Genomic DNA, 25,628 nt, shown 5'->3' with positions numbered 1-25,628 from the left:
GCTTTATAATGGTGACAACTATGGGGCACTATGGCAGTGGTAAAATGGTTAAAGTGAATACTTTTTCCATTAAGAAGAAAGAGTAAGATGAAAAGTGGAAGACCAAGAATGAAATCTTAGAAAAAATCCTTATATGTGGTTGACAATAGTTTCTAGGATGAGGCAGCCAGGGGTAGATGAAGGATACAGACAATATGTGGTTCAACAGAACTGGGATTGAATCTAGACTGCCATAATGTTAGCAGGATGATTTTAGGCAAAGTTACTTAATTCCTCTGACTCTCCACTTCCTTACCTGTGAGTTGGATAATAATGCCTATCATGAAGGTTAGATTGGCCTGAGAATTGCAATTTAGAGCAATGGTTCTCAAACTATAGCAGGAAAAAGAATTATCTGGATATTCTTGTTAAAACATAGGAGCTTATTAAAACACAGATTGCTGGATTGTACTCCCAGAGATTCAGATTCAGTAAGTCTGGGGTGGGGCCTGGGGACCCGCATTGTTACATCACACTAAGTAGACTGTCCAGTGTATATATTAATTATATATACATTCCATACTGTCTTATAATTCAGGCATTTGGGCTCATAGTTTACAATCTTATAAGACTGACCCTAAAGCAAGAACTGTGTCTTGTTCCTCATCTCACACATAATGCCTAGCATAGTGTTTTGTTATGCACACATGTGTATGTGTGTGTTTAACATATGTTAGTAGATACACATTGCATAGGCAGCGACAGGAATACATGTTTGTTAGTCCCCCTGCCCCACCACCCCACCCCCAGGCCTCTGGCCAAATCTCTGCCCTCTACCAATCTTTTTACTGTGTGGAAATCCAACTGCTGAATTCCTTAAAAAATCAGCTGTTTGTCAAATTGACTCTCATGTACTAGACAGCAACACGGAACTTATTAGAGTGTTCTTACAGATAAGTATGATTTGCCAACATGCCCTTAATGAATCTGAAGCTAAAGAAAATCAGCAAGTGGAAATAGTTGCTGAAAAAAAGTTCCATTAGGTCTGTAAGCATTTTCCAAGCCCTTTTGCCAGTCTCCCTTCCTCTGCTCCAGGGCCTTCTATCCTCTGGAGAGCCAAAGGATCTTTAAGTTCTCTGCATATAATAGTGGGTGGCATTTGTCAAAACATAAAGAATGAAAACCAGCTACACCACAAATTAAACCAAGAAGTCACAGCACACTTAATGCAGTAAGTTGCTGGTAAACACGAACACTGTTGCACATTGAATGAGTGGCTTTAATGTTGAAAAAAAAAAGGGTGTTGGGGGGGTTCAGGATTAGCTGGAAAAAGGCCGTGGGACTGGGGAGCTGGTGGCAAATTGGTCCTTTAGGATACACAGGAAATGGTCAGAAGTTTTGTCTATTAGTAAGTTAAACTGCAAAGCAGAAGCTCATGAAATGTTTACTTTGATACATCCTCCTCTTTCCCAATCCACCACACGTCCTAAATACATTCCCGGAAGACAACCCCACAATCCTAACAGGAAAGAGCCCTTGAAGGTTTACAGCAGACCTCAAATTCACTTTCAAAATCTCCATTCTGGGTTCTCTGAAACCAGAAGCAACAAAACAAAGAACAAACAAAACAAGAACTCTTCCACCTGCTTCTAGAGGTCCGAGGTTTGAGAGGAGAACTAGAAGCAACTTTTTCAACCTTAAGTGTGAACATTCAGTACCGGCACCAATGGGTTTCGCTGACAGTATGTATTCCTGACAGTCTTGGGGTAAACATGTGGAGAGATTTTAACATTTGATTAGGTTTTTCTCTATACTTCAAGTAACAGAACAAATCAGTTTATTTCTTTAATGGAATCCTCTTTACACAGAGAAAAGAAATTAGATGCTTTAAAAATTAGTTTTCCTCTGTACCCTGAAGTCCAGAGTTTCGACATGAAATTTTATTCAGGTTGACTTTTTTCTTGCAACCTTGCAAACTAGAAAAGAACCCAACACACACAATTCACTAACCAGTTAAAAAGTGGTATTTAATGAAAAGTCAAGTCCCCAGATTAAAATAATCCTTAAAATAACTTTTAAAAGACTATCAAACTCTGGACGAGAAACTATTCAGATCTGCACATTAGTTGCTAATTACGCAGGGTGGGATGGAAGCTTAGGAGTCTTTAAATTTGATTTATAAAGTTTCTTTTTCTTTTTTTAAAGTAAATTCACCTGGAGAAAATTAAGGACATCATTCTGAGTTACAGTAAAAAGCTCTTCAGATAATAATACTATAATAATAATTACACCAAGAAGAATACAATAATTCAGATATATAGTAATAAGTCATTCAGATCCTTTAATGGTTGGTTGAGATCATTATAATACTGAGTGTGGAACCAATTTTTAAATTTTCTGTTAAAATTTTATTTCTAAACTGAGGAGAAAGGGAAAAATGAGAAGCAGTACCAGGGCTTATTTGGGAACAAGTGAGCCAGAGGTGAAGTTCTAGGGTAAGCAGATTTTAAATGGACAACAAGTAGTGGGTGAGGGTACTGATACCTCAGCAGTAAAAACAAAACAAAACAGGGTGCCAAGTGATAAAATAATGACAAAGAGGCATATAATACAGTTCAAAGTTCTTCTGACTTTGGCCTCAATGAACTCCAAGTGCCATCTTGAGGATGTCTGAGAACTCCTAGAAATTTTGCCTTTATGTGTCAGAAGGAAACATCTATTTCTATCCTCCTTTCATGCTGAACAAAACATCTGCTGGCTCAGAGAGATTAAGCAAGCTGCTCAAGGTTATAAGACTAGAACCAGATCTCATGATGTCCACTTTGTACAAGCAACTGAGAGTTGGGGGACTAGTTATCACAGTAATTCAGGCTGGAGGGAAGGAGGCTTGGGCCAGACAGGTGTAGGGCGAATGCTGAGGAACCAGGATAAAGCTTTTTCACAATGACATCTCAGCGAGGAGGAAGAGTTTATTTCTTTAAGCCTAAGATATATGGCTTTTAAATTTCTTTTAGGGTTTTGAGATTTTTGAAATTAGTATGCAGCTTAGAATCAATGTTAAAAGAGAGGCAGCAGAGGTGATGTAGCTCTAATTGCCCATGCATGTGCCAATACACAAATCTCTTGGAAAAAACAGAAGCACTTCAGAGCCTGGAGAGGTTGGTGTGACTGACCTCTGTATGAGGGACTGGCTGCAAGGCATGCATAACACAGAGGACTAATGGAGAAGTAATGAAGTTAAGGCTTAAAGGGCTCAAAATCTTCTGTTAAAAGAAGACAGGATAGACCGGGCGCGGTGGCTCATGCCTGTAATCCTAGGACTTTGGGAGGCCGAGAAGGGTGGATCACGAGGTCAGGAGATCGAGACCATTCTGGCTAACACGGTGAAACCTCGTCTCTACTAAAAATACAAAAAAATAGCTGGGCGTGGTGGCGGGCGCCTGTAGTCCCAGCTACTTGGGAGGCTGAGGCTGGAGAATGGCGTGAACCCGGGAGGCGGAGTTTGCAGTGAGCCAAGATCGCGCCACCGAACTCCAGCCTGGGGGACAGAGCGACACTCCGTCTCAAAAAAAAAAAAAAAAGAAGACAGGATAACCACAAGTCCACAAGTGGATATTTCCAGATCTCTAAGTATTACTGGGGAAGTAATATAGAGTGGTAGCTAAGAATAAAGGCTTTCAATTTGGGAAGATGAAAAAGTTTGTTGAGATGGGTAGTAGTCTTGGTTGCATAACAATGTGAATGTTCTTAATGCTATTAAACTGCACAGTTAGCAATAGTTAAAATGACAGATTTTGTATTATATATATTTTACTACAATAAATGAATAAATGAAAAAAAAAGTGAAGTCTCTGGAATCAGTCTTCTTGGCTTCAAATCTTGCCTCTGATATTTCCTAGCTGTGAGTCCTTGGGTATTGCATTACCTTCTCTGTGCTTCAGTTTTCTCATCTCAGAATGGGAGGATAACGACATGTACCTCGGAGGTAGTGAGGATTAAATGAATTAAATGAATTCATATGTGTAAAGCACTTAGCACCTAGAATGCAATAAAGGTCCAAGAAATGCTAGTGGTTGTTAATGGTGTTGTAATTATTAGTACTGCTCTTATTATGAGGTAAAGCAATTTTTTAAAAAAGTTCCAGCTTCTTTCTCTTCTTCTTTTCATTCTCTGCAGGAGGTATTAATAAGAAATAAAATAGTGAAAATGTGGGTAGGAGGAGGGAGAAAGTAAAACAAGGGCCTGGGAAAATTAACACCCTGGAGTAACCAAGAATTGCCTACATCGGCCAAACATTTAAGTTTTAATCTCTAAGCAAAACTGTGTAGGGTCCTCAACCACCTGTGAAGATTTTCAAACGTCATGTGCTTGGCCCCAACTTGGACTCACCCCATCTGGCTGTCCAGAGATAAGGAGCCTCTCCTTACACAAACATACTCACTGTATACAGAGGGATCACTTGTTTTTGGTATTTTAGGTTTATTTGGAAGACAGTACAGTTTTTAAAATCTAAAAATTGTACCCTTCCTTCCTTTAAAAAAATTTTTTTTTTTTTTTTTTAAATTTTAACAGTGCCTTTCTGCCTTGATTAGAAGTAAAGGTCAACTTCTATGTGCACATCTATTGGCCACTTAAGAGAGAAAGCCCTGCTAATAAATCTTGGGGCAAAGCGTGTGGTTTCTGTGTGTGGCTATTGCTATGCTGCAACTCATCACCTCGCGCGGTTAACGAGGATGTGGTTCTGCAACTTGCACTTCCATTTCAAAGCCATGCAGGCCATTGATAGATCTGTATGGCTCAAAGAGATGCCCTATTTGTTTTTTATTTTTATTTTTTCAAGACAAAATCTGGCTCTATTGCCCAGGATGGAGTGCAGTGGTGTGTGATCTTGGCTTAGTGCAACCTCCGCCTCCCAGGCTCAAGTTATCCTCCCACCTCAGCTTCCAGAGTAGCTGGGACTACAGGCACACACCCTATGCCTGGCTAAATCTTGTATTTTTGTATTTTTTATGGAGATGGGGTTTCACTATATTGCCCAGGCTGGTCTCAAATTTGTGAGCTCAAGGTATCTGCTTCAGCCTCCCAAAGTGCTGGGATTACAGGTGTGAGCCACTGCGCCGAGCCCCTATTTGTTTCTTAAGTGGAAGTGGTGGTTTTTACTCAGTGAGAGGTGGTAGCTAAGCGTTTTTATGTTTTTTTTTTTTTTTCTTGGGTGAAGATGCTATTCTAATGTGCTCTGATTTCATTTTCTTGTTTTCGTTTAGGGCATTGGCATACTTTAAAGCTACCTTGCTAGGCCAAGGAGCTGCCTTCTTTTAGAAGGGCATCAGGAAGATGGTTTTTGGATGTGGTATAAAGGGATGGAAGAGGAGGTGGAGTGGGAAACAGTTAAAGTACTAAGGCAAGAGTCTCCTCATGGTTTCTCCTTGCATGGTACTTCACTCCTTTACCTCCCAGTAGATTTTATTTTCTAAAATATCAGATCAAAAAAATCTGTAGGGGCTCCTCATGACATAGAAAGTAAATCTCAACCTCTTCAGTCTGGCACCGTAGCCCACCCACCATGTGACACACACCTCCAGTTTCCTCAAATCCCTTTTCCATGCCCGGCACAGCTGAGGGCACATATACCTGGAGCCCATCTTCCCCTCCCATTTCCCCAGCCCTCCTCCTCCTCCTTTCCCAAACTCCTCCAGCAGGAAAACTGCCTGTGCCACCCCTAGTCATATGGGCCACATTTGAAATTAATCATTTCATACATATGTGATTTACCTCACTAACGAGGCCAGAACTCCCCACACTGGAGGCTCATAGGTTGAATCCAGTCCACATGCATGTTTTGTTTGGCCTACACGATGTTTTTGAAGAATACGAATTGGTTGCCAGAGTTTTTTAAAAATCAGGAGATGACACATACACACAGAAATCTGGATTTCTGATTTCTCTTGACAAACTGGAAGCTCTGACAATTCTAGGCCGGCACATATGGATGGTTCCAGTCAGCTGGAGTTGTGTAATGACTGGCTTCTTCAGGCATGATGGGTCCTTTTCATTACAGTACAGTCCCAATCACTACTCTGTCCTGCACTTGGTCCCTGCCTGCTGGCTCACAAACCTTCCTGGCTCCTAACGCTGTTTGAATCTTCAACCTCTGAACTACACCCTCTACCGTTGGAGGACAGAAACTTTGCCTTCATCTCCTCACCTCCTCAGGGCCTAGCACACCATTATTTAATAACAGGTGCTAAAAAATATGCTTCCTGAATGAAAGGAAGAAAGGCTAGAATGAAGAAGCAGGTGAAAGCAGTGATGATCACGGAGATGAGGCTAAAAGAAAGCCATGGACAAGGACACAGGTGTGAAGCATTTTTCATTGTCTCAAAAAAGATGTTGCATGGAAGGCTTGTCCCTTTATAGCCTCAAATGCCAGAGATTTATAAAGCCCTTTAAGGAAAAAGAGAAAATTAAGAGGCATTGTATTTTTTAAATGATAGCTTCCCAGAAACTGGACAGAAACAACCTAGAGTATCTAATGAAGCTCTTCAACTCCAAGTATATGTTTTTGTGGCAACAGTGAAGTTAGTCAATCTGTTCTTTCTTTTAAGGAAAACCATGAAACTTTAAGCTTTACTTTGTAGTGCTGACTAGGTAAAAGAGAAATTACCCTAAAGGCAGCCTTCATTTCAAGTCTATCTACAAAATCTAAAAAGAAAAACACTGGAAGAGATGGATGTTACCAAGGACCTTTTCCTGAACTTGCACCAAATGCCTTCTCCATGCTGTCCAAACTGCCCCTTTGCTCTCAAATGCAAGTTAAGTTAGAAGATCAGAAAGAAAAGGGTTCCAGAATACTAAACACATCACTCAACTACTAAACTTTATTTTAAACATCACATATGAAACTGTGGCTCCAGAAGAGAAGTCATGACTTAACTCAGTGTTCTAACAAAGGAGGTTATACAGCATCCTCCTTCTACTGAAAAGCCTCTGAGTGGGACAGTCAGGAAAAATGGGCCCTGTTGTCTGTAGATGCTTCTGGGTTTGAGGGTGTAAAATGAAGTCAGTTCGTGGTGAGGTGCTTGGGAATTTAGAGGAGAAAAAAAGCAGAGAGAAACTTTTCTCTTTGTCCACCAAGGGGAATTGTGTTTGAAATGAAAGTTGGAGGAGCAAAAGCTGAGCAAAGCTTTAGATTGGGGATGAGAGTATCTCAAGCTGCCGGGACAGAGAGGAGGTCATCAATGGGAAACTTGTAGAAGCGTCCAAGAACACACATGTGCCTCACTTGACTATGTGTCAAGTTTTCTCTGCCTGCCTTCAGAGGTGATCTCATTTTTCATTCCAAAGAATGACAATGGAAAATCATACCCGTTTATAAGCATCTGATTGTACAAAGTTTCATTCTGTAAGTAGGAGCTTATCACAGTTTCTAAAATCTCCAACTCTGTTCAGTGCCTTGAACATAGAACACTATTCAGATGCCTCTTAATTTTCTGCCTGAGAGAGGCAGTAGGGTATAGAGAGTAATAGCATAGGCTCTAGAGTCAGATAGATAGGAGTCTCAGTCTTGGTTCTGCCAGTCAGTAAATGTGGAGCCCTAGGAAAGTTAGGTAACTTCCCCAGCCAGTTTCCTCAACTGCAAAAAGAAAATAAAAAATTGTACATATTGCCTGGGATTACTTTGAGGCATGAGTGGGAGAATGGACACAAAACACTTAGCATAGTACCTCACAGAGAGTCAGCCTCTAATAACTAGCTATTTTCATCAGACTCTCACAATGTCGAAAGATTTAGACAGTCAGTTAGTTGGGTAAAAGGTCATCAGGATCTTTGAGGAATACACAGAAGTTGGACCGGCATTGTACTCACAGGTTGTTAATTCTAAACAAGGATGAGGGCAGTGACCCTGTTAAAAAAAACCTAGGGTTTGAGTGATTTTTCCAGTAGCAGGGGTAGGTTATGCTGAGCCAGCCATGCTCACATCCATACCTTCTGTGACCAAATGCATGCATTTATGAAACACCCGGGCAAGCAGGGGGCTTCTCTGCATGAAACCAACTGTCTCATACGGGGCCTGATCCCACAGCCTTGGATTTCAACCAACTGACCTAACTGGTAACAGATAACCAAGGGGACATTCCCTGTTTGCAGGAAGGGAGCAGACTTTTACAGAGACATATCACGAGAACTTTAATGAGACGCAGAACACAAAATGCATTTTAGTGTTACCCAAGAACATGTAATGTTTCAGAGTTTGGAGAAACCGCAGCAACTCTGTCCATTCCAATTTATAAGCAGATTCTATAGCTTGAAAGGTCTGGGCTTTTATTGGCCTTTTTCCTTGATGATGTAATGAGTATTTGAAACTGACATGCCTAAGGCTGGGCAAGAAGCTTGGCCTAGAGATCATGTCATCTTTCCTTAAAGTAACATCTCACTGCTTTCCTGATTTCCTGCAGAAAGATTAGAGAACATAGTCACAGAATATTAGAACGGGACGGGTCTTTAGTTACCTAGTCCACTGGAGGGGCAGAGAAGCCACGTGGCAGGCAAAGATTATACAGCTAAATCCTGGCTCTGCCAGCACCAGAGCTTCTCTGACTGCAGGTCCAGGGCTTTCCATTAAAATCTGCTGCCCTGAGCCTGCCAATCATTAGTTCTCTTACAGAGCTACCCCAAAGTTGTGGGAAAAATCACTTGCCCATTTTTTTTTTTTTTTTTTTTGAGACAGAGTCCCGCTCTGTCGCCCAGGCTGGAGTGCGGTGGTGCGATCTCAGCTCACTGCAAGCTCCGCCTCCCAGGTTCATGCCATTCTCCTGCCTCAGCCTCCCGAGTAGCTGGGACTACAGGTGCCTGCCATCACGCCTGGCTAATTTTTTGTATTTTTAGTAGAGACGGGGTTTCACTGTGTTAGCCAGGATGGTCTCGATCTCCTGACCTCATGATCCGCCTGCCTCGGCCTCCCAAAGTGCTGGCGTGAGCCACTGCGCCTGGCCCCATTTTTTTTTTAATGGTCTGGAGCTGCTACCTGGTTGTGTGGCAGTCCAAAGCAATAAGACATTTGTTGTTTCCAGCTGCCCAGAAACTCAACATTAGCTGTGTTAATTATATTATGACAAACTTGTTAATCACAAGCAGATAAAGCCAGTAAGGGCTAGAAGCATTTCTGACCTAGAGGCTAAAATGTTAATGATATCTCTAGCTCAACAAGAGCAGATTATAAACTTTTGTTATCTTTGTATCACCAGGTAGTAAGCATTCAGTCACTGAAATTTATTTATTTTAATATGAAATCACTTTTGTTTAAAATAAATATTTCTAGGCTACAAGTTTCTAAAAAGCCTCCCATAAAAATTTAAAAAGTAGATGTTAGGTCTGGAAAATGTAACAATATTTATGGAAGGATGCATTTGAGACTTGTCAATTTATCAGCTGGAAATGTTGTGGGGAAATCCCAGAGCTGAGAGTCAGACTTGGTTCCTAGCCAGGGTCTTGCCACACCCTCAGCTGGTAATAATATTTGGTACCCCATGATTTTTGTAATGTAAAATGCACCTATGTAGCTTTCTTCTCTACTCCCTGCCTTCCCTTCCCTTCAAGTCCCAGCTTAAGACCTTGGTATACCATAACTTGCACTTTTATGCTACTTTGAGCAAATATGAATCTTCTTTTACCTGTGTCTTATTTCCCCAACCAGAATAGGCTATCCTTCTCTGAATGCCTAAGACTAAGCTTGGACTCCATACACAAGTGTCGTCTATAATACAATCTATCCTATCAGAAAAATGAGGGTACTATACAGATAATCTTTGGACTCCTTGAAGGTAGTTATGAAAAACTTCATATCTACCCTTCATATTGTGGAAGAGTAATTTAATATAAACAAGAAAGAATGTGTACAATATTAAAAAAATTCTGAAATTTAAGGCTAGATTTTTCTCTAGCCTATCTCTCTTTTCTAAATTACTAGGATAATCACAAAAATTACTCTCCTCTCAAGAATGTTTGACTACTAAAGAACAGGGAAAGGAAGAGATTAAAATATAAATGTGAAAATGCACATATCAAAATGCTGGCTGTGGTTTTTAATCTAGGTGGTATAGCAATGGGTAATTTATATTTTTATCTTTGCATCTTTGTATATTTTCCACATTCAATGAACACGGGCTACTCTTATAAACTCTAAAATAAAGGTAAAGACCGTCTTTAGTATTTACAAACATGTACCGAGAGACAAATCAGTTTTTTTCTAGCATTAGACAGTGATTGTCACAATGTGATAACATGTCCTAGGAATACCCGAGAAGAGCATATGGCCACGTGGATCATATAGTCAACATGATTTTCTATCGCCTGGATGGATTGAGTGTGCCAGTGATGTTGGGGATAACAGAACTAAGAGGTGTTCAGTAATGCTAAAGATACTGAGGAAAGCAAGAGAGATGTTGTTCAGGATCCTCAGTGCTTGAGATGATACTCCTGTACTGGAAATCCTATTCATACAAGAAGAAATTGGTAAGAGTAGGACGAGGAGAACTGGGAGACCTGAATTGGGATAGGAGCTGCTGAGAATGTTCTGAAGGGCAGACCACAAGGACTTTGGTAAGAGTCTGAGGCAGGAGACTTCCAGAAAGACAACTGTGACCTGACAACAAAATACTATGGGCCAGGAGGTAAAGGGTAAAGCATGGAAGCAGAGATGATCAGCAAGAAGGCCCAAAAGAGGCTCTGCAAGTTGGGAAAGGGCATTCAGAAGTTTCTGGAAGGGACTATGTTGTGATTAATGAAATCCAAGCTTAACAGAATAACATGAGACTAAATTTGAAATGACCTCATACTTCTGAACATTTCAGTTTTTGCATCTGAACTCAACTGTGACACCAGTGATGGTGAGGGAAAGGGGGCAAGGTTATGGGATCCAGAGGCACTGTGATAGAAGTTGTGCATCTCATCCCAAGGCTTGAGGGTATTGGTGGGAATTGCTAAAAGACAGTGCAGCCAGAGGGAAGGGAAATCGGTGATCTGCCCTCCTTTGATCCAGTTGTCCAGCATGGTTTCTTTGAGCCACATCTGCAAGATTATTCACGTTGTATTCACAAGTCCTGGGCCAGGAGTGGATAGCTCAAATGCCAACAGGGGCAGGTAGGTAACAATATAACATAACATAACATAACATAACATAACATAACATAACATAACACATAACATAACATAACATAACATAACATAACATAACACAACACATAACATAACATAACATAACATAATGAACGAAGCAGGTGAAACTGGCTCATGGTGCAGGCAAGAGTACATGCTCTGCCTGACGGGACAGCCACTCCCCAGCTCTGGTCAGCTACAAGAATGTGGGCCTAGGTTTTCCAGATCTGAGCTTTCAAGAAAAGCCAGATATCTCAATTTTTTTGTGAAATTTGCTATTACTAGCAACTAACTCATGTTCTTTCAAAAAACCATCAAGCAAGTCAAAGAGAACATATCAAGAGGGAAGGGGGAATGTGATGTCTGGGTTAGTTTGTGACCTTTGCTCTGAACCTCCTTCACAGTACAATGGCAACTTTGGTTAAGGAAGGGATTTAAACACTACATGCTATCTTGAAAGCACACAAATGTTTGACCCTTGGCCAGCTTTTACAATACTAGGGAAGCTCAAATGGTAAAAGATTTGGAAATAATGTAGCTCTTCAAAGCCTTGGGGAAAATATTACATACTTTTAAGTAAGCCGAATGTCCGGATATACAAAGAACAAAGTATAGAATTTGGGAAGAAGTTAAGTGTGGGCCAGAGTAAATGCTTGGAAACACTTGGATGCAATTTACTTTGATTCTAGTAGGAAGCTGCATATGAATAACGGAGAACAAAATCTGGCCCCAAGGGGCAGTTTTATAAAATAATACAGACTCAGCATGTGTTGTGGCAGTCACTAAAGAATTGATTAGTTAGGGTTTCTGTGGCTTTGGATAGATTTCCGGGTAAGAAAGGTAACGTAGTGAAAACAAACAGAATGCTCAAGTGTAGACCCCTAAATGCTCAGGGAAATGAGAGAATGTAGTAAGACTCTTACTGGCTGTACCAGGTTGAATACTCATTCTCCCCCACTCCCCCAAATTTATGCACCTGGCAAAACCTGTGAATGTCACTATATTTGGAAATAGGGTCTTTGCTGACGTAATCAAGTTAAGATGAGGTCAAACTGGATTAGGGTGGGCCCCAATCCAGTGACTGGTGTCCTCATGAGAAGACAGAAATTTGGGTACAGACACAATGAGGGAAGACAACTAGGTAAAGACAGCGGCAGATTTGGGAGTTATGCTGCCACAAGCCAAGGAATGCCAAGGACTGTTGGCAAGCACCAGAAGCTACAAAAAGCAAGAAAGTATTCTTCCCTACAGCCTTTGAAGGAAGCATAGCCCTGCTGACACTTTGATTTCAAACTTCTAGCCTCGAGAACTGTGAGAGTATATATTCTTATTATAAATCACCCAATTTGTGGTAATCTGTTACGGCAGTCCTAGGAAACTGTGTCTTTTCAAGACACTTCTGGGGCAGAAGGCTTGCTATGGTGAATTATACAATGACTTACAACTATGCCCCAAATTGGAGCAATATATAGGGTTTAAGAGATAAAGGCACAGGAAGCATACGGTCAACAGAGTAGGAGTACCCTTGTTTCAGGAGAGAATGGAAATAAGAAATAATGACTGGTAACCAAAGGGAGAGCAGGCGAACAACTCCACAAGTGAAATACATAGCATTTATCCCAGGGATGAACTAAATTTCATCTTATTTAGGGGAAATTATATATTACAGGTTTTAAAAATTCCTGTGAAAAAACAAATCCTAGAAAATAATAACAAGGCACTTAAGGATATTTACGTATTTAAAAACAAGATCAAATATTAATTTATTTATAACTTTATCTTGTATCATATCCAGAAAGTTTACCTTATACAATTCAAACAACTGGTTTTTTTATATACTCAAACAACTGGTTTTTGTATATAAACTGGTTTTTATATATACTCAAACAACCGGTTTACATGAGGTTGGGGAAGGTAACTTCCACCTTGCCTTTGTAAAATTTTAGAATATAATTATTTTAAAATTTGGTTATAGAAAGAAACATTGCATTAACTTACCCATGGATTCTCAGCGTTAATACTTGCTCCTGAGCTATCTTCATGTCTCAGGCTCTCTTTCCTATACTAGCCTTGAATTGCTAATCTATGCCCAAGAAAATGGAGGACAGACTTCATCAGTTTCACTTAGAGGTTCAGTTAATAAAGCCACAATAATAACACAAATAACACAAATAATAAAGCCACAATAATAACACAAATGGTGCCATAAGACCCATCCTCCAACTGGGTGCACTCAGTTCTAGTAGGACATGCACACGGATACACCACTACCATCACCACCACTACCACCCCTCAGACCTTGGAACAAAAGTTCCCCTGGAATTTTGGTGCACAGAAGTGAATCTCTCATAAATGTGCCATTCAATAAGAAGGTTATTGTTCTGCATTAGTTTTTGATTCGTTTCTGGACTGTGCCATGTCTGCTCATGCAAAACTCCAATGGAGTGTATTAGTATAGCCCACATATGCCATAGTCAATTACATGTCAAGAAAAGCTTGAACTCATTTGCCTATTATAAGTGTGCATCATGGGGTCCTAGTCAGTTCTGAAGGAACTGAACTCTCAGACCACAAATTATGCCCATCAGTAGCCTAAATAACGTGACAAATAACACATATGACATAATAATATAGATCATTTAAGGGTGAGTTGGTAAATTGCATGTGTTTCTTGCTTGAAATATTTTATATTTATCACGTTTATATTTATGTATAAATACATAAAATATTTTATACAATATACTTCATATTATAAACATATTTTAATAACACATATTAATAAATATATGACATATAAAATATATTACATTAAATTATATACTTATACTATATAAAATATATATAATAAAATGTTTGTTTTTAGAAATATAAGCCACTGGCACTATTCACAATAGCAAAGACTTGGAACCAAGCCAAATGTCCAACAATGATAGACTGGATTAAGAAAATGTGGCACATATACACCATGGAATACTATGCAGCCATAAAAAATGATGAGTTCATGTCCTTTGTAGGGACATGGATGAAGCTGGAAACCATCATTCTCAGCAAACTATCGCAAGGACAAAAAACCAAACACTGCATGTTGTCACTCATAGGTGGGAATTGAACAATGAGAATACATGGACACAGGAAGGGGAACATCACACACTAGGGCCTGTTGTGGGGTGGGGGAAGGGGGGAGGGATAGCATTAGGAGATATACCTAATGTTAAATGACGAGTTAATGGGTGCAGCACACCAACATGGCACATGTATACATATGTAACTAACCTGCACATTGTGCACATGTACCCTAAAACTTAAAGTATTAAAAAAAAAAAGAAATATAAGCCAATGGTTTATATTATTAAATTTTGAAATAAAATTATTTACTACTCTTTCAATCTTCTGGATTAGTCTAATTGCACAGCATATATTGAGGTGGGTGTCCAAATGAGTTTTAAAAATCTGCAACAAAACAGAATGTCGGAAAAAATAAGAAGCTGGACTGACAGAGAAGAATTGTGATCCATTTAAATTTCTGACTTATGGAAAGGGTTTCACTGATCTTAATAACTGTCTTTATAATAAGTATATATTATTCAAATGATGGTTTAAAAATAAATTTATACTAATAAAATATCACTTTTATGTGATTTCTCTATTGAAGGTGGGTATAAGATTGTTTGCAACAAGAAACTGCTACCTAAAACATGTGAAAATAGTTTGGTAGAGGGCATTATAGAGCTGACTTTTGGATCAAATTCTTGAAGACTCTTCCACAAGGAGCCACCTCCATGCTCCCAAAGAATGTGTCTCACAGAGTTATCTTCTAAAGTTAAAGCCGCTAATTTAACAAAACCTGGGGGAGGCTGGGTGCGGTGGTTCATGCCTCCTGTAATCCCAGCACTTTGGGAGGTCAAGGTGGGTGGATCACTTGAGGTCAGGAGTTCGAGACCAGCCTGGCCAACATGGTGAAACCCCATCTGTACTAAAAATACAAAATTAGCCAGGCGAGGTGGTGCACACCTGTAATCCCAGCTACTTGGGAGGTTGAGGCAGGAGAATTGCTTGAACCTGGGAGGCGGAGGTTGTAGTGAGCAGAGATTGTACCACTGCACTCCAGCCTGGGCAATAGAGCGAGACTCTATCTCAAAACAAACAAATAAACAAATAGTGGGAATTTACAGAGACGTCTCTAAAAAAGCAGAAAATGACTATGATTCAATTTGGATCTTACCATAATCAGATAAGCATTCTATTTTAGCATTAAAACATTTTATAATCAATTTTAAGAGATTTAAAATTTTCATACTGAGCATTTCACATAAATCTAAAAAAGATATGCCTTTCTCTGATATTGCCCAAACTCCCTCCCCGTGTTAAGTTCCTGACTCATTAGAGGGCACATTTAAAAATCACTCAGAGTTATAAGGGAGGTTAATACAGCACCAGAGTGTCATATTTTTAAGAAGGATTCTTCTTTTTATTTATTGATCTATGAAACTGATCTACCAGAAATGCTGGTAAATAAACAAATTTTAAAAATTTGCCCCCAAACACTACCCCATGATATCCTTAATAGATTCATTCCACAGGTGAGTCTGTGTGATTAAAAAAGCATGTTCCTTTTCACTTAGGCCACTAGGAAGCTTAGAGCTAAATAGTGATTTACTTCTAATAACCGTAAAGAACCACATAGTATATGGTCTTTTGAACAACTCAGAAGTTAGGGTCACTGACCCTCTGTGCAGTTGAAAATTGCATATAACTTTTGACTCCCCCCAAACTTAACTACTAGTAGCTTACTGTTGACCAGAAGCCTTATCGATAAAATAAGAAGTCAATTAACAAGTATTTTGTATGTTGTATATATATTATAAACAGTAGTCTTACAATAAAGTGAGCTAGAGAAAAGAAAATGTTAGAAAACAATCATAAGGAAGAGAAAGTACATTTACTATTCATTAAGAAAATATATTTATTATTCATTTTTCTTCAAGTAGGCTGAGAAGGAGGAGGAAGAAGGGTTGCTCTTGCTGTCTCAGGAATGGCAGAAGTCGACACAGTTCAAAACCATGTTGTTCAAGGGTCAACTTATTTCTGTTTCTCACTGTTATCTCTGGCTTTATATTCTAATCACTTTTATTCCCTCAATGAATTATTTTAATTTTCTGTACTGCATATGTTTTGGAAGTGAGGTATAAGTAGATCAATCAATAAAAAGAAGACTCCCTCTTAAAAATATGACACTCTAGTGCCATATTAACCTCCCTTATAATGCTGAGTGATTTTTTAAAAAGCTCTCCCCAAATTAATCCTTCATCGACTTTGGTAAGTTTGGTAAGACCCTAGGGTTTCATAACAAGTTAGAAGAGCAATAGTCTAACCTCTAATCTTTGTTGAGTATGCTCAAACCTCAAAAAGAGATGATAAATGAAACCAGAGAATAGTTTATTTGTTACCATGATTTATTGCCACGTTTCTATAACGTAGAGAAGCTATGTGTTCCCAAAGGTATAACTTCAAATAGTAAGGAGAGAAGGTAAAAGAAAAAACAAGAAAAGAGAACTGTTTGCAATTGTCAGACACAAATTTCTACAGTTTTTTTCCAGTTAAATTCAGACATTGACTTTGTTTTTGGCATAAAAATTTTATGCCCTTTTTTTTTGCTATACTCTTTCATTCATATAAGATGTAATCCATTGGGTTTGAAAATAGACAATTGTGTGTGTGATAACGTTAATTTCATGACACAAACAAAAGTGCTTTTCCATAACTGTCCAAGTCCATATTTAAGCAATCAGTCTAGGCTATCATATCAACCTTTTATAATTCTGCACAACAGATTTTTTTTTAAAGAGTAAAATACAATTTTAGAAGCAGAAAGAAAATGTCCTAGGAGAAAAACCTAGGGCTAGTTAGGAAAATCTGGAATCCCAATCTTTGTCCATGTATAGGGGCTGAAAAACATAAAACCCACCTGGACTTAATGCTTCCTTTAGTGAGATGTTAACAGAGTGGAAATGATTCCTGATTTGGCATTTATTTTCCCTCTCTAAATGGCAGTCCAAAAAAGTGGTGCAAGAATCACCTGGCACCTCAATTACCATGCTCAGTTTCTCCCCTGACACTGTGTGGTGGGTTGTGTCACAATAACTTTGTACCCACAGATATGGCTTCAGGGTGGGCTCTGACTGAGATGGAGTGAGCTCCGTGTCACGGCTTGCCTTGGTTAGCCACAGCTGCAGGGAAGAGCTGGCTCTACTCTTCCTCCTCTTTCCCCAACCCACCCCAAACAAATGCTTCAAGCAGCTGCCATACTTGAGGGCTGGCAGTGCCGAAGGCTCTGAAGGTCTGGAAAGGGGAGAAATGAGGGGCCTCTGGGACTAAAGCATAACCAAATTAAGGGATAAACAAGTGAGCTAACTTTAACTCTATTGCTAGTTTTCCTAGTAAAATAAAGACAATGGAAGGATTTGGTCTGGACCTATCTGTCCCCTTCCCTGAGGGCTGTTCAGCAGAGCTTGGGACCTGGTCATTTGTGGGGCAAACAGGGCCAGAATGCAGGAAGACAATGCAAGCACAAGTGGACTTGGATTGTGGCTCTTTGGCCCCTATATGCCAGCTTGCCTGGGACAGTCCCTTACTATTAATTGTGAACCCTTTCACTTTCACAAGCTATGGCCCAGTGTTTCTTAGGAGGGTATATTTACACTATAGGAGGGATAATTCGTTCTTTCATGAGTCTGCTCAACTCACCATAGAAAATTTGCCTACTAAGTGCCAGAAGCTACCTCCATCCTATCATTTTTTGCCCACCCTGTCATTCTGACAACCAAAAATGCCTTCCTTTTTTTTCAAATGCCTTCTGGGGAGAGCAGTGAGGCCCAGACGCACAGCCACTGAATGCTCTCTCAGTTAAAAGAGGAAGCAGAGGCTAAGAGAGGTGAAATGATTTGATTGAGGCTGTAGCTAGACAGTGGCAGGGGCATTGTTTCTTGACTTCACATACAGTGAGGCTTCCAGAAGGACAAAACTCTACTGTCTCTTGACAGACACCTGCAGTTGAATCACTGTTTGCGGAGGCACAAACTGCAGGGAAAGAATTTACATGTGGTAATGCCAGTGTTTTATCTGTGGCCACTTAATCATTCGCAGTCAGTAGCTTTATGACCCTCGCTGGTTTCAGAGGTTATGAATAATAATGGTATTCTTTAAGGAGGACATGATACTTTAGTTTATTTAAACACATAGAATTTGGAGTTAAGTCATAAAAGCTTTCCAGAAAGGAAGAGGAGAGTTGTCATTAATTTTTAAATGCATGAAGCTTAAAGAGGGATTTACAATAATGGCATCAATAAATATGCTTTGGAAGCACCTTTTCTTCAAGGAATTCAAAGCCTTTTTTTCTTCTAAAAATGTTTAAAGATATATTGTTCTCAAAAGAAGAAAATAACAACACTTACCTCCGATAGTTTTTACTAGTTTCACTTCCTTAAAAGCATTTAATCCTGAAAATAACCCTAGAAAGGTAGGCAGAGAAAGTATTATACTCATTTTACCAACAAGGAAATTAAGGTTAAAAAACTTCAATGGCTAAACATTTAGCAGTTTTGGACCTTCAAAACCTGAGGACAATACCCTTTACATTATATCTTGAAAACTCAGGTCGGGAGCACCGTTGATAGTCAATTATTATATTTACTTAAATAACAGCCTCTTTCTCCATGATTTAGGAGGAAATATTTTTTCCCTCTACCTAATTACTCATGGTCATTTGTTCTGGCTACCAACAGTAGCCCTGAACCATGGAAAACAGGAAAACTGGGTTACTTGGTCACTCACCACTCACTGAGCACTTACTATGTATCAGGCCCTGGCTGAGGCATTGAAGATACAAAGGCTAATCAGACCTGGCCTTATCAGGTTTGAAGGGTTCAAAACCATCTTGAGAGCATTTTGAGTATTTTTCCCACTTCTGCCAGCGTTGACTTATTTCTATTACCTGGAGCTGAGATGGCCAAGTGGTTGGTTGTGATTTTGCCCAGGCCAGGTCATTCCCTGTAATGACAATGGGACCCCTCTTTTGCTAACCTCTCTCCTCACAAAAACATCAACAACCAATTGTAACAACAACCCCAAATCCTGGGGGGAGTTGGGGAATTCTAGATTTATAATCTCTGTATATACAAGCTCTAGAGATAAAACTATGGTCTACCAGTTAGGCTACTACTAGTAAACTCAAAAAAAAAAAGGTTGTTTACTTTCAGTGACAACTTTGAGAAATAGATGAACAACCTGATACTTTTAACTACATTGCCAAATATAAAAATAATTCTGAAAATTCTGAATCTCCCTTTTTAAGACATGTCTGAGGCATAAGGAGGAGTGCACTATCTAGAATTAGGAATTTTCACAACTCTAAAGAAGTTACTGGATCTAAACAGCTGGAATATCCTGGCCCTGATCAGTTTCAAGTATTCAGGATTAGATTCATAGGGTTATCAGTGCCCTGGGAAATTTGATGAGCCTGTTATTGAGAATACAGATAGCTGTGAAGCCTTGGGGGAAAACCAAGCCCTCATCATGTTACAATTCCTCACTATTCTCTTGCCTCTCCATACCCTTTCCTTAAAAAATAAATAAACAAAGCAAGCATGTGGCAAACATGTTTCCATTTTTCCACCAAGAATGCAGATGTGACAGCTTCTTCCCCTTCCCTTCTCTCATCCACCCCAGCTCCGCCTCCTCCCCCTTCCCCAGTGACCTCATCCCTGCACAGAAAGGACACCAGCTGCAGGGAGGGTCAGCCTCCACCAAGTGGGATCATTATCATTAGGAATGCCAAGAAGCCCAGAAGGCCTTGCTGACATGTGCAATGTGTTACAGCTTTCTGTGGTTTCCCCACATTCACAGCAAAGCTGCCGTCTGGAAATGTAAAGGCTTTGCCTTCCTAAAAATAATGTTACCAGAAGAATATTTAGACAGATATTTCTCAACAAATCAATCAGTCACTGTAGCAGCAATGATGAGAATCCACCAAGATGAAGAACCTGGTGGCAGCCTCAGAAATCATTTGGGTCCAAATGTCCCATTTAAGATAAATGAAGTCCCCTGATTTTTCAGGGGGAGAATTATAGGAGGTGTTTGCGAGAGGAGGGATGCCTGGGAATTAAAAATTACAAAAAAAAATTCTAACACAGCAGCACAATGAAAGCTAATGGTTTTATCTCGATTTTATACACATATTTTCACAGATTTATGTTCATTCCTTTATTCACTCTTTTCCACTCTCCTCTTTGTCAATTAGTGCCAACTCAGAGAATAAGGCTGTGAGATTTTCCTAGACATAGTAATAATGGCAATTACTATATACTGAGTGCTTACTATGAGCTAGATACTGTGCTATGTGCTGTACGCATCCCTTTCAACCTCTTTGCACAGCTAGATCATTACTTCCAAGTTATAGATGCAACAACTAAGGCTTCGAGAGGTCATATTTGCAGCTTTAAATATAATCTATAAACTGTTATCCAATTTATATTTCTAGCCTACATCTCTTGTGAGCTCCAGATATGTTTTTACAATTACCTGCATACCATCTCCCCTTGGATATATCACAAGCATCTTAGATCAAACATGTTCCAAACTGAGCTTAGGATCTAGTCCTCTCTACGCCCAGGCTAGGCTCTCCTCTAAATGTTCTTAACTTCAGGAAACAGCACCTCATATCAGAAAAATGGAAGTCATCAGAGACGCTCCTATTCTGCAATGTCACCAAAGCAGAGAGCCACTAAGTCCTGTCAGCTCTACCTCCTAAATCTGTTTTGGAGCCATTAACCACTCCATTGACTGCCACCATCATCTCTCACCTGAAAAATGGCACCAGCCTTTTTCACATTGGTTTCCTTCTCTCATCTACTGTGTGATGAGGTACAATAATCAGAGTGATTTAAATACAAATCAAGTTTTTACCTCATTAAAAAAATCTTTCAATGGTTACTCATTGCTCTTAGAAAAGACCAAGATTCTTGCCAGTGCCTATAAGGCTCTGTATAATCTGGCTTCACTACCTCTGTATCTTTCTACTTCTCTCTCTTTCACTGGGCTCTAGTCTAGCTTGCCTTTTTTCAGTTCCTCTTTTGTCTCAAGTTCCTTCCTGACTTGGGGTCTTGGAGCAAGCTGTCCTTTAGCCTGTGATGCTCTTGTATACTCTCTGTTTGGCTAACTCCTACTCATTCTTTGAGCCTCAGCTTACCTATTGTTTCAAAAATAGTTTTCACTGCCCCCCTTGACAGATTACCCCTGTGTTACTTCTTCTTTATACTATGATGTAAATACTTATTTAAATATTTATTTTTCACTGGTTTCCCTAACTAGAATATAAACTTCATTAGGGCAAAGACCATGTCAATCTTGTAAACAACTGCATCCCTTGTGCCCATCACAATGACTGGCACATAGAAGATGCTCAATCAAAATTTGTTAAATGAATAAACGAGGCAAGTAACTGGCTCAAGGTCACGGGATTTGAACCCAAATCTCAATGTGTCTTGTTCTAAAGCACATTCCCTTTTAAAATCTTGCAAAGCAGGACAGGGTTCATCATAGAAATATGGTATATACACCCAATGAACTACTAGCTAGCCTTCAAACAGAAGGAAATTCTGTCCTTCCAACAACATGGATGGAACTGGAGGACATCATGCTAAGTGAAATAAGCTAGGCACAGAAAGACAAGTATGTATGATCTCATTTATATGTAGAATCTAAAAAGCTGATCTCTATTGCACTGCATAATGACTACAGTTATTCAAAACAACATACTGCATATTTCAAAATTGCTAAAAGGATAGATTTTTAATGTTCTTGTCACAATAAAATAAGTTGGTGAGGTGATGGATATGTTAACTAGCTTGATTGACTCTTTCTATAATGTATACAGAGATTAAAATATCACATTGTACCCCCTAAATATACATAATTTTTTGTCATTTTGTAAAAAAAGTTTTAAAAAATAAATTCAACATATCATAATCACCTTCCAAGGATGTAAATTTCTCAAGTCTCCATGTCCTTACTGACTCAAATGGATGGCTAGTTAGACGGTTAAAAGGAATAAAGTCTGGGAGAATGGTAGGATGGGGTGGAGCCTGCCTCTCACAGCAAATGAGACATAATAAATACCTACTGGCCTGCAAAGGTAGTCAAAAATAGAGAAGTGAGAGTATGGATGAGGGAAAAGAGACCTTAGAGACTGCTGAGCTGCTGTAAGCCTCAAGAAAATGAGATTCAAGAACGAAGGAAACAAATATTTAATACAGCTGAGAAGAACAGGGACAGAGAGACTTTGAAAAGACAAAATATAATCTTTCAAAGGGGAATAAAACTTACTGGACATGATTTTCTGCATATATTTTCTCTTTTCCTTACTTGTATGTACAGAGAGCAGGTAAGGCACAACACAGTAAAGAATGAAATACTGGATATGCCTGAAGAAAGCCTCTCTGAGCTTTGAGGACTGAGGAGTACTTCTTGTCAGTTTGAGACACAGGATACTTGTCTCCATCATTATAATTCAAAAAACATTCCCTGCTCAGGGGGTCTGTCACTGACCTTCACATTGAGGTAAAGAGAGATGAGCAAAGAAGGCTGTGACCAGCACAGGCTATGTTAGCCCCTTATCCCTCTTGTTCTGCGAATGCAGTCATTTTCTTCCACAAACATGCAGGACTTTACATTTTTCCATGATGAATGTGGACTTGTTACATTTGCCCTAGTTGTCAAGGTCTGGGAACTTTGGCTCTATTCCTCTCCTTCAATCCATTTCTTTTCTTGAACTGTCCCAGCTTCCCGTAAGAAGTACTTGATTGTTAGGAACTTTAAAACGTGTATTTCTCATGTTGTTGTCCCTCTGTGTGGAAGAAATGGTTATAGCAACTGGGTTATCAGCTATGTGGCAAAAGAAAAGAAAAAAAACCTGTTCTCTTTTCCTCCCTCATGTTCTCCATAAAAGGCAATAAAATTCTTCAGTAAATACAGTATCATCTGGCATGGCTGGAATTGTTCTAATTATGTACTCTGGTTAACAATGTCTGAACCATACATGGATTACCAATTTCCAAAGAACTAAAATAAAATATACTTAGTAATAAAATAATACAAGAGCCTGATGTGATTTGTCTCTGATTAGTCAAAAGGTGCACAAAGATCTTGTAGCACCGTGAATCACCGTTTAGAGAATTTTATTACATGATGGTGCTCACAGGCTAGCTGACGAAACATCAGATAACAGATTTCACTGTATCTGGTATTGGCTGGTCACAGAGCCCATGTTTTTTTGTTACTGGCTGGTCTTCTTATTAGAATACAAAAAAAAAATCAAGTTTATATTGAGTTTGACATTTACAGCACTAAACTCTGTGACTGGATCATTCTGTTTGTTTAAGAGGAATCTTACGAGCTTGTAGGATTTAAAAAATTTCAGTGGCTATTGTTTTCATCTACTGCCACAATTTTTGCCCTTTGTAGATCCTTTAATATGTAATAATGACTATATTTAAAGGCCAAATTCCAGAATTTCTATTAATATGACAATGTTTTAGGGATGGATCACGATCCAGAGCTTATGGCAAAATAAAGAGAAAGGGGAGCAGAAGGGGACCTACATGAAATAAAAAGGGACTCAGATCATACAGCTGAGGAAAGAGGAAGGAATGGCAATGGTCCCTGTTTTCACTGTTCCTGAGGTGCAGCCTGTGCCTTTCTATCCTAGTTTTCAGCTGTCATTATTTTTTTAAATCAAATTGTAGTTGGGGTCAGCATGTGATATACTTTCATGTTGAAAGAAGAAAAAGGTGAGATAAATCAAGGCACAACACGAGTTATCCTTTCTCCTGAATTTTACCGTTTAAAAGATCTCTGGTAGGTCTAAAACCATGCTACATAGACATAAAATACCTGCATTTCACTCATAGCCAGGCTATCTGCACTTATCCCCCTTCCCCAAACCACATACATACAAGTAATTCTATTTTCTTGGTAAGGCAATTGTTGACTAATGAATCATCTTTCCTGTAATTTTTATTTTATTTTTTTTTGTAGCCTTAGTTTGGCTAAGTTCCCTGGCATTCCTGTTGAAGTATGTAATGGAAAATTTGACCTCACATTCTTTGCTTTTTTGTAACATCACAAAACACTGATATAACAGGGCTACTAAAAAGTAGCTTGGAGATGAAGGGATGCACATAAAGAAAAAGCTCAGTGTGGAAAGAACAAAGATGCAGTAAATCATGTGGAAGGTAAATATTTAGCTTCACAGACCTGAAGTTACATTCATCTTCAAGTGCTTACAGCTTAGGATGTCATAGAGTTTCCATCATAATTTTGCTTTTCTAAAGAGATTACAAACCAGCCATAAAAAGCCATTCTCAAAATTAACTTGGAACACAGGTAGGCCATTTTGTAGATCCCATAGCTTGTTTGAAAAATGGTGATTTAGGGTGGGGCAGGCAGAAGAAAGGTGTCAGGAAGTGATTTCTTGCATTTAGCTATATCTGAGCTGAAATAAAACTTTGGCAGTCACCCTTCTGTGATCACATCCAACTGTCTAAGGAAAATGTAACAGGTCATACAGAGTCAACTTTGGTTAACTGTAAAGCGTGGGATTTGGCAGCAAAGACATACTTCAGGACAGATTTTTCAGCAAAATTCATAGTGGAATACATGAACTCGTTATAAAAACTTTTTTCTTTTTAAAATGAGACTCTCTTCCCTAAGGCAAAGAAATCATTTTTTCAAATGCATAATCCAGGCTCAAGGGACTTCTACCCAGCCACTGACAAAGTTTCTCCCCCTGCAGCCCTAATGATCCTACAACCTGAGAAAATGTCAACTTGGCTGTGATGGGAAAAGAGTCCCACATGGCTCCCAGCACCACCCTCTCAAAATGTCACAACCTCTTGGCATAGGACATCCTGTTCAGCCTATAATAGTCATTCAAATGAAGTGTTTCATGATAACAACATTGGCTTATGTGTGTATTGTCAACCAAGACCGTCCTAAAGGCTGTCAGAATGCATATATAAGGGCCTGTTCAGTCTATTAATCATCTAGATGTGCTGAAAAAAGGAAGGGGGAAAAAGCGGATGCAGAGAAGTCTGTACAAATCACTACTAGTTACTCAGGCTGCTGGGAAAATGTGCAGATGTTTCTTGATGCTACCTAAACTGTTTCTAAAACCATGGTCACATCTGTGTACTCATCTATATTAAAATGGAATGCTATTATCTGGAACTATACAAATGATTCTCAGGGAGAGAACTTTAATATACTGTTTATGGCCTGGATAGATAGTATTTATTTGAATAATTAATACTTTTTTTTTAAAGAGGGAGTTAGATGAGAATTATGCAAATGAAATATGCAAATAAGCCACAGGAGAGAACTCTTTGTTTAATCTTATGTTGTAAGTGGTAAGAGATGGTTACCTGTTCCAGAGATTGTCTTAG

The 25,628-nt window shown here is 39.2% G+C and overlaps 2 protein-coding genes across 4 annotated transcripts in view; one reads left to right on the top strand and one right to left on the bottom strand.

Moving 5' to 3' along the window:
- The window catches only part of CMSS1 (cms1 ribosomal small subunit homolog), a 370,501-nt gene that overhangs the window by 118,362 nt on the left and 226,511 nt on the right, over positions 1 to 25,628 (bottom strand). The window contains exon 2 of one of the 3 annotated variants that reach the window (XM_054482988.2): positions 18,585 to 18,641. The exons of the other annotated variants lie outside the window; for them this stretch is intronic. Within the exon in view, the coding sequence (XP_054338963.1) occupies positions 18,585 to 18,641 (57 nt within the window). The remainder of the gene's footprint in view (positions 1 to 18,584; positions 18,642 to 25,628) is intronic. 3 annotated transcript variants of the gene reach the window in all.
- LOC129033868 (filamin A-interacting protein 1-like) overlaps positions 1 to 25,628 on the top strand; it is a 219,553-nt gene that overhangs the window by 48,636 nt on the left and 145,289 nt on the right. The gene's annotated exons all lie outside the window — the stretch shown is intronic.

The sequence above is a fragment of the Pongo pygmaeus genome, chromosome 2 (assembly GCF_028885625.2).
Source record: "Pongo pygmaeus isolate AG05252 chromosome 2, NHGRI_mPonPyg2-v2.0_pri, whole genome shotgun sequence".
NCBI classification, from domain to species: Eukaryota; Metazoa; Chordata; class Mammalia; order Primates; family Hominidae; genus Pongo; species Pongo pygmaeus.
Note: the sequence above shows the minus strand (reverse complement) of the source record. Positions and strands in the feature narration are given on the sequence as shown.